The 15,846-nt window shown below is 33.6% G+C and overlaps 2 protein-coding genes across 5 annotated transcripts in view; one reads left to right on the top strand and one right to left on the bottom strand.

The window, feature by feature from the left end:
* Window positions 1-490: 490 nt before the first annotated feature.
* LOC134237544 (acidic leucine-rich nuclear phosphoprotein 32 family member A-like) lies at window positions 491-8,145 on the bottom strand. 2 transcript variants are annotated; one of them, XM_062719636.1, is made up of 8 exons: window positions 7,983-8,145; window positions 6,030-6,173; window positions 5,103-5,222; window positions 4,675-4,831; window positions 4,323-4,385; window positions 3,054-3,181; window positions 2,046-2,103; window positions 491-1,592 (listed from the first exon to the last, which is right to left on the bottom strand). In XM_062719636.1, exons 1-8 carry the CDS (start codon window positions 8,040-8,042, stop codon window positions 1,516-1,518), a joined length of 807 nt encoding a protein of 268 aa, XP_062575620.1. In that variant the 5' UTR covers window positions 8,043-8,145; the 3' UTR covers window positions 491-1,515. The 2 variants fall into 2 exon arrangements, with proteins under 2 accessions (XP_062575620.1, XP_062575621.1); XM_062719637.1 differs by having other exon boundaries at window positions 3,090-3,181.
* LOC134237545 (uncharacterized) overlaps window positions 6,404-15,846 on the top strand; it is a 23,450-nt gene continuing 14,007 nt past the window's right edge. Inside the window, exons 1-2 of one of the 3 annotated variants that reach the window (XM_062719640.1) lie at window positions 6,404-6,614; window positions 7,106-7,963. The gene's annotated coding sequence lies outside the window, so the exon portion shown is untranslated. Of the gene's footprint in view, window positions 6,615-6,914; window positions 7,964-15,846 lie in introns of those variants that run through there. The other 2 variants (XM_062719638.1, XM_062719639.1) reach the window with 2 other exon arrangements.

Raw genomic sequence — 15,846 nt, 5'->3', positions numbered from 1 at the left:
TCCATGTGAGGGGGGGGGGGGGGGGGGGGCTCCGACAAAATCTGCGTACTATAGAGTTCTGCTACACGTGTACCATCAGATCAATTTTCATTTAATGCTTATATGTAAAGTCCCGACCATTATGGGTTATACAGGTATGTATCAAAATAGTCAAAAACAGTCAAAGTAGGCAGATGACATTGTAGAAAATGTGAACTAACCTACATGAATATCCAATAAACTTAGAAATTTTCTTTAATAAATTGAATTTCGGTTAGAAACACATGCATATGGTCCACGTATTGTAATCCTTTTTTAAAGGACAGCAACTTGTTCATACACATTGCTGTACCACTCATTATCCAATATATGTTTGTGCTTTCACTACCATCACAGTATCAATGGACAAGTCGGGTGGCAAAATGTTTCACTCCACATCAAATCTTACAGGTTTTACTAACCATCCCCTTTAGCCAGCCTTAGAACATGGCTCCTCAAGAAAGATAATCACTGTCAATATAAAAACCTTTTAATTTTTCAAGATGCTGCAAGAGTTATGCCTCTTGCTGTTCTATACACATAAATTGCTAAGTTTGATGTCATTTACAATGATATACTAAGAGATGATTTACAAATTTACACATTTAAAAAAAATAATTTCTCAATCGATACTTCATTCAACATTCAGTGCTGAATTAATGAACATTTACAGGCAGTGGAAAACCTAGATATGTACTTAATATAGTCTTCACTAAAATACATGTAACATATAAAACAGATTCAATAATATTAAACTATAAAAATTCTTTCAAAATATTTTGCATGCAATTTGTTTCTACTTTCACTTTATTGATTTAAATCTCTAACAGGATAATCTCAGCCTAATTTAAATACATGCAAATTCAAGACCTAGATGCATAATGTGTAACAGTCTTAACAAACCAGAGAAGAAAATCATTTACGAAAAAAAAATCTGTTCTTGGCAGAGCTTAAATTAAATAACAGTCATAATAAAAACAAACATTTTCTTGCCAATTAAATATCAATTACATTATACATGAATTCATTGGTAATTTTTACAATCTTACAAGAAAACAATTCAGGTGATAATGATAAACATAAAACGTAAATTCAGCACTTAAAGTTCCATTCACTCCCATTGATCTTTTAACCAATGACGACTAATGAGCATGAGACATAAATAAATTTGTATGCATTTCAGATTTCATGAAGAATGTTTTTCCCTCTTGTTCCATTTTTCGACTAAAATTCTGGATCGCAATATTTAAGAGTTAAGTATCTTTTTAAGAAGGATGATCTAAAGCTGCTCTCAATATCAGAACGAGTGTTAACAGAAGACTGCGAGCGCACTCAGGATGAGGCGAGATGAGATCGAGTGCACTCGTAGGCTGGAATCATCAGTGAGATGGTGTACGTGCTGCAAACCTGAGCTATCATCAGTCAACAAACAACATGGTTTTATCAGTAACTGTACAAATATACATGGATTTACAGACAGGGGCCCCCCACGGGGGATCAATCATCTCCGTCCTCCTCATCCTCATGTTTCCTCTTGGTGCCTCGGTTGGGCTCCTCATCTTCCTCTTCCTCTTCTGTAAAACAAAATCAATCAATCATAAATACTGTCAATCAATCAATCATTTACACTATCAATAATGAACATCAATCACATCTGCAAAACCTTTAATCGATTTACTTTTTCTAGTTTTAACACTGAAGAAAATTTATCCTTTAACAGTAATATTCTACAAAGGATATTAATACAGATCTACAAAGGGTATTCATAAAGATGATGCTTTTCAACTTATTTATTTACGGCTTAGAATTGAATGAATTGTTAGTGATTTAAATTATTTACTATATACAGGGTTATTTTTGCTCTTTCACAGTTGCAAACAATTTTGCCCCGTTTTAATTTCTGTTAAAGAAAGAACGATGTTCTTTGAACTTGCCATGTCTGCCCATCTGTGGGTAAAGCAAAAGGGACAAACATAAAACAGGAGAAGGAGGATTTCCCTGTATAAAGTATCCCCCCAATAACCTACCTTCTTCATCCTCATTCTCTCCATCTACAGGGTCAAAATCCTCACCCTCAGAGTCATCCTTTAAAATAAAAAAAAAAAAAAAAATTATGAAAAAATAAGTCAATATTAAAAAGTACAATTACTAACAGATAATCTGAAATCTCTCAAGTTTCCGGAGAAAGTCTTTTTTCTTTGTTGTTTGAATTAAATATTAATTCAACATTTGGATTTTATTTTGTTTTTACCATTTAGCTAATCAAATAAAAATTTGTAAAAATGGCAGCATAGGAATTATAACTTTTTTTTTGAAGAAAGAGTTGCACAAAAGTGCTTCACCAAGACAACTTATGAACAAATGATATGCATAAAAAAAGGTCTTCCTCCATAGTCAACAAATAATTTTCGTAACATAATAATGGTAAGCTTCAATGAATGTGATTTCCACACAATCATTAAAACCCCCCAAAACGTAAATTCTTTTTCAAAGACTTAAGGAGGATAAAGCTACATGCTTCTGTCTTGTCCAAACATTCAGTTTTTGCTTATTACACTGAGTCCTTTTGCAGGGATGAACTAGTAAATTCTACATCTACTGATTTCTAACTATTATCGAGTTCGAAAAATTAATTAATCAGGATTTATTAAAGGCCAAAGATTATACAGCTGTGCTTCTGGCTTGGTCCAGCCTTTATTTTAACATTTCTAAACTAATATTTTTCATCCTTTTTTGGTGAAAAAATGAAAGAAACCCTACAAGGAACTTATTTCTGTATTTGCCACATGATGCACTGTGCAGAAAATGAAATGAAGTAAATATGTGCCAACTTCTTCCTAGTTTAAACTAAAAGTACTAAATTTGATGCCCTCTTAAGACCTGGTATTTAAAGCTGTGTTTAATGTAGACATTGTACCATACAGGTAAAACTGTATCGTATCATGTCAACTTTAAACACAGAGTGAATGGTAATTGACTAATTCTGGCCTGTGACCAGAAGCGGAGCTGTATCTAGCCTATGTGTGATGACTAACTTCAATGTCTTCCTTCTGGAGATAGTCTAGACCAACCTCGTCATCATCATCTACACCGTCCTCATCTTCCTCCTCTTCATCCTCTTCCTCGTCATCATCATCACCCTCCTCATCATCGTCATCATCATCTACAATCACGTACAGTTATATCATTATCCACAATCACGTACATTTCCATAAGAATTTTTTTCCCTTATTTTAAATCAAACGCTTAGGCTATCTAAATTTAATTCCTTGGTTCTCAGGCCAATTTTCTCCAAAACAGATGCGGGAGGGCGGCATTTTATTTTTCATTTTATTGGCAATAAAGTAGATGAGGGAGGTATTTTTTTAATTTTAATTTCCGAATTTTCTTTAACATAAAGATAATTTTTTTAATCACAGATATACTTTCCCTTTCTGGTCAAAATTTCTGCTTTATCCATTGCTTAACAACGTGTAAACATCGTAGGTAATGCCATCGAATGTATTTTCAAACCAAGTAGCCAAAATCTCATTGTAAATGGCTACCGGAAGTGATATTTGAATACTAAACTACGAAACAAATGAATTTTTTTTCCCGGATTTTAGGTTTCCAACTTTTTATTTTATCAAAAATACAATAAAATCGGCAATGCGGCTACCTCAAAACGGATGCGCGCGGGCCTGAGAACCAAGATTTCAATTTTATATGGCCTTAGATATCAATTTTATAAAAGTCATAGAGTTGTAGTTTATGAACAAAATTTCTGTGGATCTTACAAAAATTATTTTAGTTTTTTTTGTATCTCTAAGCAGCATTTTTATCAATATGGAAGGAACAGTTTTTATCAAATTGAGAAAGTCAATTTGGCCAGTGGCCAGATCTTAGGGAAAACACTGTTACATTACAATGAATATTGAAATTTTGAGTTTTTGAGAATCAATTAATAAAGCACCCCTGTTCACTGTCTAAACACAGAATATTAAACAAAGGACTACTTTTCATTCATTTCAGTGGCTGTAGTGTCATTTGAAGTGAACTACTTTTTTTTTTTTACAGCTGCAAGTATTTTATTTTTCTGGCGATTTGTTTGCTGCAGCTACATGAATTTAAGGAGGAATAGTTATGCTGTAAATCAAATCCACAACAAACCAGCCTGTCACAGTTCAGAGACAAGAAATTATAATGGTACCACTAGATAGACAAGCTAATTTATTTCTTATCCTGGTTTTTCTTTACTGTAAACATTATTTATGTCATGCATATATAAAAGGGCTTTATATGTACTTATATCAATCAAGTTCTACCTTCGTTTTCTAATTCATCATCATCGTCGTCATCATCATCTTCATTTTCTGACCCATCTTCACCTGTAACAAAACATCATTTTATACTGATATATATCTAGAATATTAACATTTAAGTTTCCAATACTATACATTTGTATTTGTGGAAAAACCAAACATTTGAAAAACTAAATACCAAAATTTTGCCTTTTTTCAAATAGTTTCCTTGTAACAGTAAAGAGAATAAAAGGATTTCATTCAATGTTTAATCACATTGAAAACAATCATCTGTTTATTTCAAGCTGCTCATAATATTCAAGCAAATCTGAGTAGTCTCATGAGCTGCTAAGAGCAAGATACAGTTAAGATTTACCATCTTCTTCATCCTCGTCAGCTTCTTTGTCGTTTCTATCAAAGCCGTCCAGGAACTTAAGATTGGGGAGGAGTTCAAACACCTGCTCTCTGTAGTCATCTAACTGGGTCACCTCACAGTTAAATAGGTCAAGGTGCTTTAATTCACTGAAGTTTTTCTGTGGAAAAATTAAAATTCAGGTTGCTTTTGTTTCATTGTACATAAAAATATTTAATTATTCACTTGAAATAATTTTAAATCTACAGAACAAAATTTGCAAGTGGAATCTTTTTCAATATATGATTTGACTTCTTTTCGTGTCATTTTTTTGGGTTTGTTATACAAGTACATTTTTGATTACCTTTAGGTACATTTGATTTTTAAAATAAATTAGTAATTTCTCTAATCAATACTGAACAATGATTGTTGAAGTATTTTCAATAACATACCAAAGGTTCTAAAGTGTCGATTTCTTTGATTTTGTTTCCACTAAGGCTAAGATGTGTCAGGTTAGGACATCCCTGGAGGTTATGAAGGCCAGACTGGATTCTGTTATCACTTAATTCCAACTGTAAACAGGTCCAGTACAATCATTACATTTAGCTACGTAGGTAGAATTACCTACGTAGCTTTATTTACCTACCTCAGGTAGCTTGATTTAGCTACCAAATGAATTTATTTCTATAAAAAAGCATTTTTCTCAGGATGTGCAAAAACTATCATTTTGATGCAGTGATCATTTTCAACTTTGAACTCATCTGAAAACAATTCATGAAAAATTCCCTCTTGAAGAAATGGCTTTTTCTGCGCAATTGCAATCAAAGTTCTGAAAGTTTTGGGGCTATGTATGACAGTTAGAACAGTTACTCCTTGAATGAAATGACAAAGAAGTCCAGTTCTGGCTAACATGATAATAGGTCGGTAATTTTTCAGCACAAAGTGAAGTAATCATACTCAGTCATACCTCACCGCACGAACAGATAACCAAACAATGGAATTACATGTTTTGCTCTAAATTGAGCAAACTATCTCTGCTTTGGAATGTTTTTTAAAGTCTCCCAAGTATAAATATCAATAGTCATTTAACTGCGATTTTTTGTCTCTTTTCCATAAAAAGACAAGTTACATTGAAATAGCTAAATCAAGCTATGAATTTACGTATAATTCTACCTACGTAGCTAAATGTACTGATTGTACTGGACCTGGTAAATTAAATAATAAAAAATCACCTGATAATTAATAATTATGTCACAATGATTTACAAATAGACAACATGAATTTATAATCATATTTTAGTTATTATGCAATTGAATTTCCAAGAGTTAAACTATTTTCCTTTTGTCCAAATTATTTGTTCCATTGAATTCCAGACCTACCTTTTGTAACTTTGGTAAGCTGGGAAACCCCTTTAATGATGTTAATCCAACATTAATTAAGCTAAGTGATTCTAATTCTGAGAACTCTTCTGTCAAACCGTCAATCTGGGGAGCACGACAGCTGTCCAAGTTCAGTTCCAAAATCTAGAAATAAAACACACGTGCATTTGTTATTATTTATAACGCACTACTTTTTATTCAAGCGTAAGAATATATCCTCTATTTGCATAATTGATCACATGACCTCTCCTCAAAGAAAGGGTGGGAAGCGATGGCGTTATACAGATCGAGACGTCTGTATTTGTGAATCAATTAAATGAATGTATCCATTAAGCGAGTAAACTATTTGTCAACAAAAAAACCCATACCATTTGAAGAGCTTTAAAATAAAAATTCAATTCTACCTAGTCCAAAAAATGCATTGCACAATTATGCAGGTCCTACTTTTCGTAGCGTATGTATATCGCAAACTGAACGATGAACAAAGGCTAGAATGCCTATGTCCGCCATACTGCTAACAACGCCACGTAAAAACTCGTGACTGTGGCCCGACTTGATCAACTAAAAATCGCGTTCAAAAGCTTGGTAAGTTTCTAAAATGATAGACTATTACAAATCCATGAAAAATCAAGGCACCAAGCATTTATTAGATGCTTATATTGTGGAAACTTCTTAGAAATATTCTTGCCTTCAAAAAATTCAAGATGGCGTCTGGAAATGACAGCCGGTCGTTCTAAATATAGTTCCGGGATTTAAACTTTCAAAAATCAAAGTTAAATGTGCTTTTTGACAATCTTTTCAAAAATAATATTGTAACTATTTACTCTGGTCTGTCAAATTTATTACATTTTTCTTTTAAAAAAATAATCCCATTAATGTTGTTTAGGTGACGCTGTTTTACCATCATGCATGTCGACAAAACTAGGTCAAATACGTCGCATAATATAACTTAGTTAAGTAATAGCCCCACACACAATTCCTGCTTTCAAATGAATTCCAATAAGTAAAATCATATTTTGAAATACAACATTGGATGAACTTCAATGTTCTTGCGGCTGAAAACCACATTTTCACAGTAGACATTGTAATGGCGGCCTATTCGGGTATGTGCAAGCTGGCCTGACGCCGAGGGAAGTTGATCAAGTCGGTGATTTTGTTTATCAACGAGGCGCTCACATATAGGAAGCTTCTCCGTGTGCTGAAATGTTAGTTGCTGGACTTTTTCAGTGAAATATGTGTGCATTTTCATGGTTACAGCGGATTTCTTTCAAAAATAAATTCTAGTGCATCCAACATGGCGATGGGCTTGTGTTCAGTAGTCTGTAGTGATGTTAAACAATGCATTAGAGCTGTCACGACACCTCCTCATCTCAACGACAGGACAAAATGTCGCCCACTTAGCTTAAAGAATAGTGTTTTTTGTTATAATTCAACATATACACCTTACGACATTGCTTTGTCAATATTTGGCACATGTACCATGATGCTATCCATACTAGGCCTCATTTCATTTTAATCCCAATTTTTCAACTTGTATAGAGCTGATAAACTATATAATTTTTCATTTTAAAGTCCATGAATTGCTTCACCTGAAACTAACACAATTACTAACTTTGTCTCTTTTTTTTCAACACAAACTTGTAGCTGGACATGACAGAGGCGCCATATTTGACTTGTAGACCTTTGCAGTTGTCCTGATAATAAAAGTTGTCCAAAGAAACTGAATGACACCCCGACATCATTTTAAATTAGCAGCAAATCAAGTATAAATGTTTAACTTGCATATCTAAAATGCTTGCTTTTCATTTATGATTATTGTGGGAGTCGATAATTCAGAAAAACCGCATCCCCTCTTGACCAAGTGAAGCACATGTTCCCCTAGCCATGAATGTAAACAGTGGTGACGACGCTTTTTATAGCTAAAATAACGACTGGTATGAAATATAAACTTACTTCTGATGGTTTTCTACCCCTTTTCTCCAACTCGATCCGCTTTGCCATTTCCATAGACATGATGAAAGATGTAAATATGTATATAGCTCCACTATACTATATCTGTATTACGATTGAATACAATGTTGAACAGCGAACACTGCGCGGGCTGAGCAATTATCCACTAGAGGGTCTTGCGGTATTGGCGTATTGCGCATACCCCAAACATGTGAACTAGTAATGAATATTCATAGCAGAAGAGAAAAACAGCCAATAAGAAAACCGTGTTATTGTGACGTAAATTTGATAAACAACTTGCAAGCATGTGTGATGGTTTCGCAGGTGCTTGCGTTTTGCATAAACTACTTTTATATTTTGTTATTTAGAAAAGGGTCGTAATTGAAAGTTTTAGAGGAAATATAAAATTCAGAGACATGATTTAAAAATACATGGCAACAATTTAATTAGCGAGAATTTAATTAACAAAAAATTAATGCTTTATTTATTAAAATATATGGTATTTTCGGATTTTGTAATCCTAATTAACCATGTATTATTTTTACTTATCGAAATTAAATCACTGGGCCTTGCTCCCGGAGTAAATAAAAAATTATAATTTCTTTTTAGCGAATTCATGGAGGAGGGGGTATTTAAAACTGTGAATATCAGAGATGAAAAAAAAACAACATTTAATTATAGATTATGCCAATGTTTAATAATGTTTTATTCTAAAGTTAAGCCAAACGAGGAAGAATTTTTTATTCTTAAATTTAGCCAAATGAGAAAGAATTCATATCTTTGAAGAATATGTATTTTCCGTGCATGATGAAGATGCCCTTGCCGTTCTCTGTCGTTTATCTATCATTATATTTTACTTTTTTCACCGAAAAAAAAATTGGGTTTCACTTTCAAACATGTTTAAATCACAGAGCAAGAGCGAGAGGCCAAATAAGTCAATGAAGATGGATTCTATCTTTAAAATTTAAATGACATTTCATTTTGTTTACAAGCATCCCCCATGTAGAAAATATTTATATTATTGTCCTGGGGTCAGGATGAAATTACGACAAGGTTAAATATTTTTATTGAATGTTCTTGTTTTTCTTTCATTCAAAAACACTGGCAAAAATGATAATAAAATACATCAAAATACATTAAAATACATGTAATTATTTATGAGATGAGAAAACTTTTCTGGAGGTTCTGAAGGTTAAAAAGTTTTCGAGTCGGGACTCTTTAGTCAGTCTGTCGTGATATAGAAGGCAAACAAACGCTTCTTTAAATATGATCTTATAGAAAAACATGTACTTCTTTCTGTCATTGGAACAATCGAAATTCGGCTTTATTTTCTACTACAAAATTATACAAAACATAAGTATAAAATAAAACTTATTTCTAGGCTCTGTACAAGGTTAAACACACACAGATAATTTAGGAAACGGCAAAAAAGTGGGGAAAATTGCGGCCGGTAGGGGGTATTGGTTTGTTGTTTAACATTCCACTCGAGAATTATCTCGCTCATGGAGACGATGGAGAGCTGTACATTTTTTCCTATGCTCGGCACTCAGGGTCATTGAGCACATGCGCGGATCTAGGGGGGTGGGGTAGGGTCCGGAATTTGCAGAAATATTAAATTGATACACTAAACCAAGTAAAAAATGGTCTTAGAACCCCCCCCCCCTCTTGGAAAACGGAGACCCCTCCCCCTCGAAAACGCAGACCTTACTGTGTTAAGTTGGTATGAAAAGTAATACTAAGGTATGAAGTATTTATAGAAGTCAAAAGTTAACTATTTAACCCCACCCCCACCCCTCACGAAATAGGATTTCCACGTTTGGGCATGTTTATTTTTTTTAATTTTTTTTTTGTTTGTTTGTTTGTTGTTGTTGTTTTTTTTTTTTTGCCTGTCAACAAATTTCTGAGTTTGATTTTTTTTTGGACTGGAGTGGACCCCCCCCCCCTCTCCTGAAAAAAATTCCTGAATCCGCGCAAGTATCTATTGCGACACGTACAGGACTTCGGTTTATAAGGTTTCATCCGATGGAGCAGTCCCCACCTCCCGGGGAGGGGAGGAGAGGGGGCAAAGTATAAAGATGCTTGTTGCACGGGGGAAGCATAAAATGTTTCTGAATTTAAATATTCGCTACAGATTTCTTGACTGTGTTGTGTATATAAAGAGTTAATTGATAAAAAAAAATAAGCTGATTAAAGAAAGGAAAACATATAATATATTGCATATATTCCATTTAGAGAAGACATGGATTAATCATTCATGCATGCGATTAAATAATGTTCAAATGCATTTTTTATATATACATGCCCCCCCCCCCCCCCCACACACACACACACACAAGCGAATCTGGCTTAAAATATCCAAAATTGTCATTTAAGCATATCAATTCTTCATTAAGAACTCCTAAAATGACTAATTAGTTTTCAATGAAGAATTTTAAGCTAGGGGCTTTGCTCACCAAAACTATGTTCCCAATTCCCTTGAGACGCGAATGAAGCGATTCTAGAATTACGAGTTAGCTATGAGTTTTTCCCGTTTTTTTTCCCCATGATATAACAGGATTGGGACATTGTTTATCAATAACACATCTGTTATATTTTTCCAAATTGGTTTTTTAAATTAAAATGATTAATTGTAGAATTTTTTTTTTCGAAAGAAATCAAAATATCTTCACAATTTGAAACACCGTAACGATCAATAATCCTATTACTGACTTGAGATCATTCAACATTTGACGAGTTATCTTTCTTGGTAAGTCAACCACGTCTACACATACATTTACAAGAAATGATTTGCTAAGCTTTGTTGTCTTTTTTTTCATTTCGGTCGAAGTTACCCTTTTCTGTAGCTACCACTGGATTTAGGTATAAGTTATACATGTATGTGTAAGATACACATGTACATGCTGAAAAACACTTTAAATTCATTCGACAACATGCTATTTACACAGATTGTTCTGCATTTGATAAATTCATAGAATTGACAAGATTCTTCATGTCTAAGTTTGTTTTATTACAAAGGGTTGCTAAATCAAGATTTCCAAAATAAATTAACTTGCCTAACTGATAAAATAAAAATAGAAAATAAATAATCTGACTCGAAAAAATGGTGATCAGCTCCCCACCCCCTTCCACGAAATCAAATTGTCGTTTCCTAAATTCTTAAAGATATTAAGATGACAGTCACGTGTACAATATGGAACAGAGTGTCCCAAAACGTTTTATTACAGTGAGTGTATTAATGAGTGTATGTACTGTGATAAAATATCAATCAGTCTATTCTCTTCTGTTAGAGTATTCATGCGCGGATCTAGAGGGGGGTCGGGGGGGGGGGGGGGTCAGGGCCCCCCTGGAATTTACAAGGTTAAAAAATGTATATACTAAAGCCAGAAAAAAGTGACCATGGACCCTCCTTGGAAAATGCTGACTTCCCCTGGTAAACGCGAATGGGTGTGAAATTGGTATGAAAAGTGAAAGATTTGAGGTTTACAGAAGTCATAGACAACGCCCCCCTCCCCCCCATGAAATAGGTTTTTGACGTTTGGGTGAGTTTATATTCTTCTTCTTTTTTTTTTTTTTTTTTTGCTTGTCAAGAAATTTCTGGGATTTTCTTTTTGACCCCTGGAAAAAAATTCTGGATCCGCGCCTGGTATTATCAATTGATTTAAGATATATTACTGATTAGAATGAATTTCTTTATTGAAATGTATGGAACTATGACAAAATTATGTGGTTATCTCGTAATGGATTTTAACCCAAGCATAAAAAGTCATGTTTTATGATAAATTCATTTATTTATGATAAAGATCTTTGCGAAATTAAACTTAAATTCTATAATCGAATTTCTTGATACAATAGCTAATTTTTTAAAAATCAAAGTTCCAAAGCAAACATTTATTACATTGTTGCTGAAACATTATTACCATTTCAACAACATGAGTTTGTGAAACACTGATGCCCCCTTATGGCAACCAATGGCGAAAGTAAGAAGTTTAACCCAAGGTCAAGGTTAAAAATTCCAAATTGTTGGTATCCAAGGGAAGGGCTTGTCACAAGAAATATGAAAACCCTTGCCGAGGTCTCTATCTCGCTCGTCTGAAAAAAATTGAATGGTTGAGTACGCTGTTTTCTCAATTTATTTCTTGATATATTTAAACTGCCATCTCAAAATATGTGTTCCTAACATATGTTTGCACTACTTCCACAATAAAACATTCCCAAAAATCGTTGTTAAGCTCCTCTAGGTCTGAAATTCAGACCAGCAAAATTTATACTGCCATCTTGCAATTGGGTGGCAAGACAATTCGGCCCAACGCGCTTCGTTATGAATTGTGGATGGTGTTTTATCGCGATATGCCAGGAAAACACGGTTAGTGATATTTTCATATATTTGGAAAATAAATCGAGAAACAGTGCACTTTCTTCTGTGCGCAATAAATTATAATATACTGTTTTTTTTAAATGGGTGGTACTGTAGCTCTCTGGTCGCCCATCCCATTTAGTTTTCAGACCAACTATACTATAGTGAAAACTTTGGAACTTTGATTTACTATAGTAAAAACTTTGAAACTTTGATTTACTATGGTGAAAACTTTGGAACTTTGATTTACTATAGTAAAAACTTTGGAACTTTGATTTACTATGGTGAAAACTTTGGAACTTTGATTTACTAGAGTGAAAACTTTGGAACTTTGATTTACTATTGTGAAAACTTTGGAACTTTGATTTACTATGGTGAAAACTTTGGAACTTTGATTTACTACAGGGAAAACTTTGGAACTTTGATTTACTACAGGGAAAACTTTGGAACTTTGATTTACTATAGTGAAAACTTTGGAACTTTGATTTACTATGGTGAAAACTTTGGAACTTTGATTTACTACAGTGAAAACTTTGGAACTTTGATTTACTATAGTAAAAACTTTGGAACTTTGATTCACTATGGTGAAAACTTTGGAACTTTGATTTACTATGGCGAAAACTTTGGTATTTTAATTTACTATAGTGAATACTTTTGAACTTTGATCGAGTACTATAAAACCCGTGGAATTATTATGTTTTTGCTTCCAATTCTGTAAATTTCATGAAAAAATTAAAAAAGTTAAATGATAAAAAAAAATTAATTAAACTGTATAAGTTGTTTAAGTAATTATATAAAACTTTAAAACTTTGATTCACTATAGTAAAAACTTTGGAACTTTGATTTACTATGTTGAAAACTTTGGAACTTTGATTTACTATGGTATAAACTTTGGAACTTTGATTTACTATGGCGAAAACTTTGGAACTTTGATTTACTATGGTGAAAACTTTGGAACTTTGATTTACTATGGTGAAAACTTTGGAGCTTTGATTTACTATAGTAAAAACTTTGGAACTTTGATTTACTATGGTGAAAACTTTGGAACTTTGATTTAATTTAGTTAACTATAGTTTACTATAGTATGTTTTTGTTGAGTGAGCTACAGATCTGCAGCTGTGAAAGCCCTAGTTGTAACTGTTGAAAAGTTTAGCTAAAGAACTGTAGTGTTGTGGTTTTGTATTTGAGTCTTTGTCCATATTTACGTCAAAGACTAAAATGAAAATTAAAACCATAACGCTTCAGTTCTGTAGCTACATGTATCAAAAGTTATGACCAAGGTTAAAGTTTTTTTTAAAAGTTGTTGAAACTCCAAGTCTATGTCAAAGGGTCAAAATCAATGATACCCAAGGAAAGGAATTGATACAAATAAATCTGTGAAATATGAAAGTCTTAGCTCCAGCTGTTTAAAAGTGATGGTTAATTTTAAAGTTTTTATATAATAGGCCAAACCACAAGGTCAAAAGATCAAATTGTTGGCATCCAAAGGAAGGTCTTGGTACAGGTAAAATACACATGAATTTATGAAATATGAAACTCTAGTACTGATTAAAAGTTATAGCTTGTTACAGAGTTATCTAAAAATCGGTCATATGAACCTCCCAGGTCAAGGTCAAAATAGATCTATTTATAGAAAAGCAAAGGTACTGTCACAATAAAACAATTGTGAAGTGATTATGAATTGATGAGTTTTATAATTTTGGGTCAAACTCAAAAGTCAAGAGGTCAAACATACCGTACTCAAAGAAAGGTACTGTCACAAGGAATGCACAAACCATATCCAACTAATAAATGAAAAGTTATGGGCAAGGTTTTCTGCGGACAAACAGATAATCAAAGAAATGGATAGTCAGGGCAACAACTATATACCCCCGAATATTTGATTACGACTAACGAGAGCATAAAAAGTGCAGACTACAACAATATATTGGGAAAATATAATTCAACTTCAAGTACACATATACATGTATTTAAGTTCACATGGGAGTATTAAATTGATCTGCGTTAAAAATTAAACAACTACATATAAGACTTATTTCTAAATACAAGCGAAAATGGCATGATTTTTACTTCAAAGTAAAAGAAGCGTTTGTTAAAACCCAGGAGTTTCTTGGGGCTCTGACACCCCCAGGTATAGTTTATATGATATTGCATCATGACTACGGTGTTTTTCCTTTGAAGTCAAGTGTACAATAACTGGAGATACACCGATGGGCGTATCCAGAAAAAAACTGTGCCGTGTGTATGGGCGGAGCCAGCAAAAACTGTGCCGTGTAAATAAATTATTGAACACCAAGGCGATATTATCATTTTAAATTGCAAGTATATTGAATCTAAATTACAGAATGAATGGGCTTTGTAATATACAAATGCAAAAAATTCTGCAAGCGAAATAAGTCTTTCACATAAATTACAGTACGTATATATATCAAAATTAGAAATGATTTTACGGAGCTCTTCAAATATTCAATCCACAGCAACGCGAAATCACATTCTTGACATGAATTCCACACAGAAATATATTAAAATATCCCACCTATTGTAATATAGGGCTTACGCTGTACTGCATCCACAGATGAAGAGTAATTGACCCTGACACAGCGTTTTCGTGAATACGACAGCTCTCGAATATGTCAAATGATCAACGAGTATCTTTTTTCTTTATTTTCGAATAACACTTGAATTTACCTTCTCCAACTTCGAATTTTTCTTCTTTGATATCTAAAGGTTTTCTTGCGAATTTCATTAACAATCCAAGGGCGAATCCAGCAATTTTTGAAAGGGGGAGGCTCCAGGTCGGTGCCCCCAGCACTCATGCACAGAATCACACCGGCCACTTTAAGTCCGTAGCTACATTTAAAAGAAATGGGGCCTCCAAAAACAGTTGACAAGGAAAACAACCCTTTGCACCACACTCTAAAATCCAGGGGGGGGGGGTGCTGGGATGCTGCAATCCGACGTCCTTTCTCATGAACACGCGCACATAAAATGTTTATTAAAAATACTGACAGAAAGGAGAGATTATCCATGCGGTCACCTGACAAAAACTACATTTTCTATTGGTGTAATTGAAAATCATGCTGAAAATCTGTGTCATGACGTTTGATTGGCCATGATACAAGAAAGTTATTGAATATTTATTATGGTGTATCCTGATTTATTTGGACGAAGGGCGGAGACTCGTGCTTCGCACTCGTCACCGCCCTTCGTCCAAATAACTCAGGATACACCATAATAAATATACAATAACTATTACAAAGATCTGCTTTACACTACAAGGAATCTACAGTAACCAAGAGTATAGAAAAGAATATTTAGAAAGAAATTAAGAAAAGACAGAAATAGGGTGGGGTTATTAAACAAATCTTCTTCTCAAGAACCACTGGTCCAGAGAAGGCTGAACTTATGTGGAAGCAACCTTCAGGTAGTGTAGATTCTAACATATTAAAATCATGACCCCCGGGGATAGAGGGAAGCTACATCAAGGAATTCAAATTTAAAATTAAAATGCAT

Source organism: Saccostrea cucullata, unplaced genomic scaffold (genome assembly GCF_032062105.1).
Source record: "Saccostrea cucullata isolate Sc308-1 unplaced genomic scaffold, CSIRO_AGI_Scuc_v1 ctg24, whole genome shotgun sequence".
Lineage (NCBI taxonomy): Eukaryota > Metazoa > Mollusca > Bivalvia > Ostreida > Ostreidae > Saccostrea > Saccostrea cuccullata.
The sequence above is the reverse complement of the archived record's forward strand: the minus strand, read 5'-3'. Positions and strand labels throughout refer to the sequence as shown.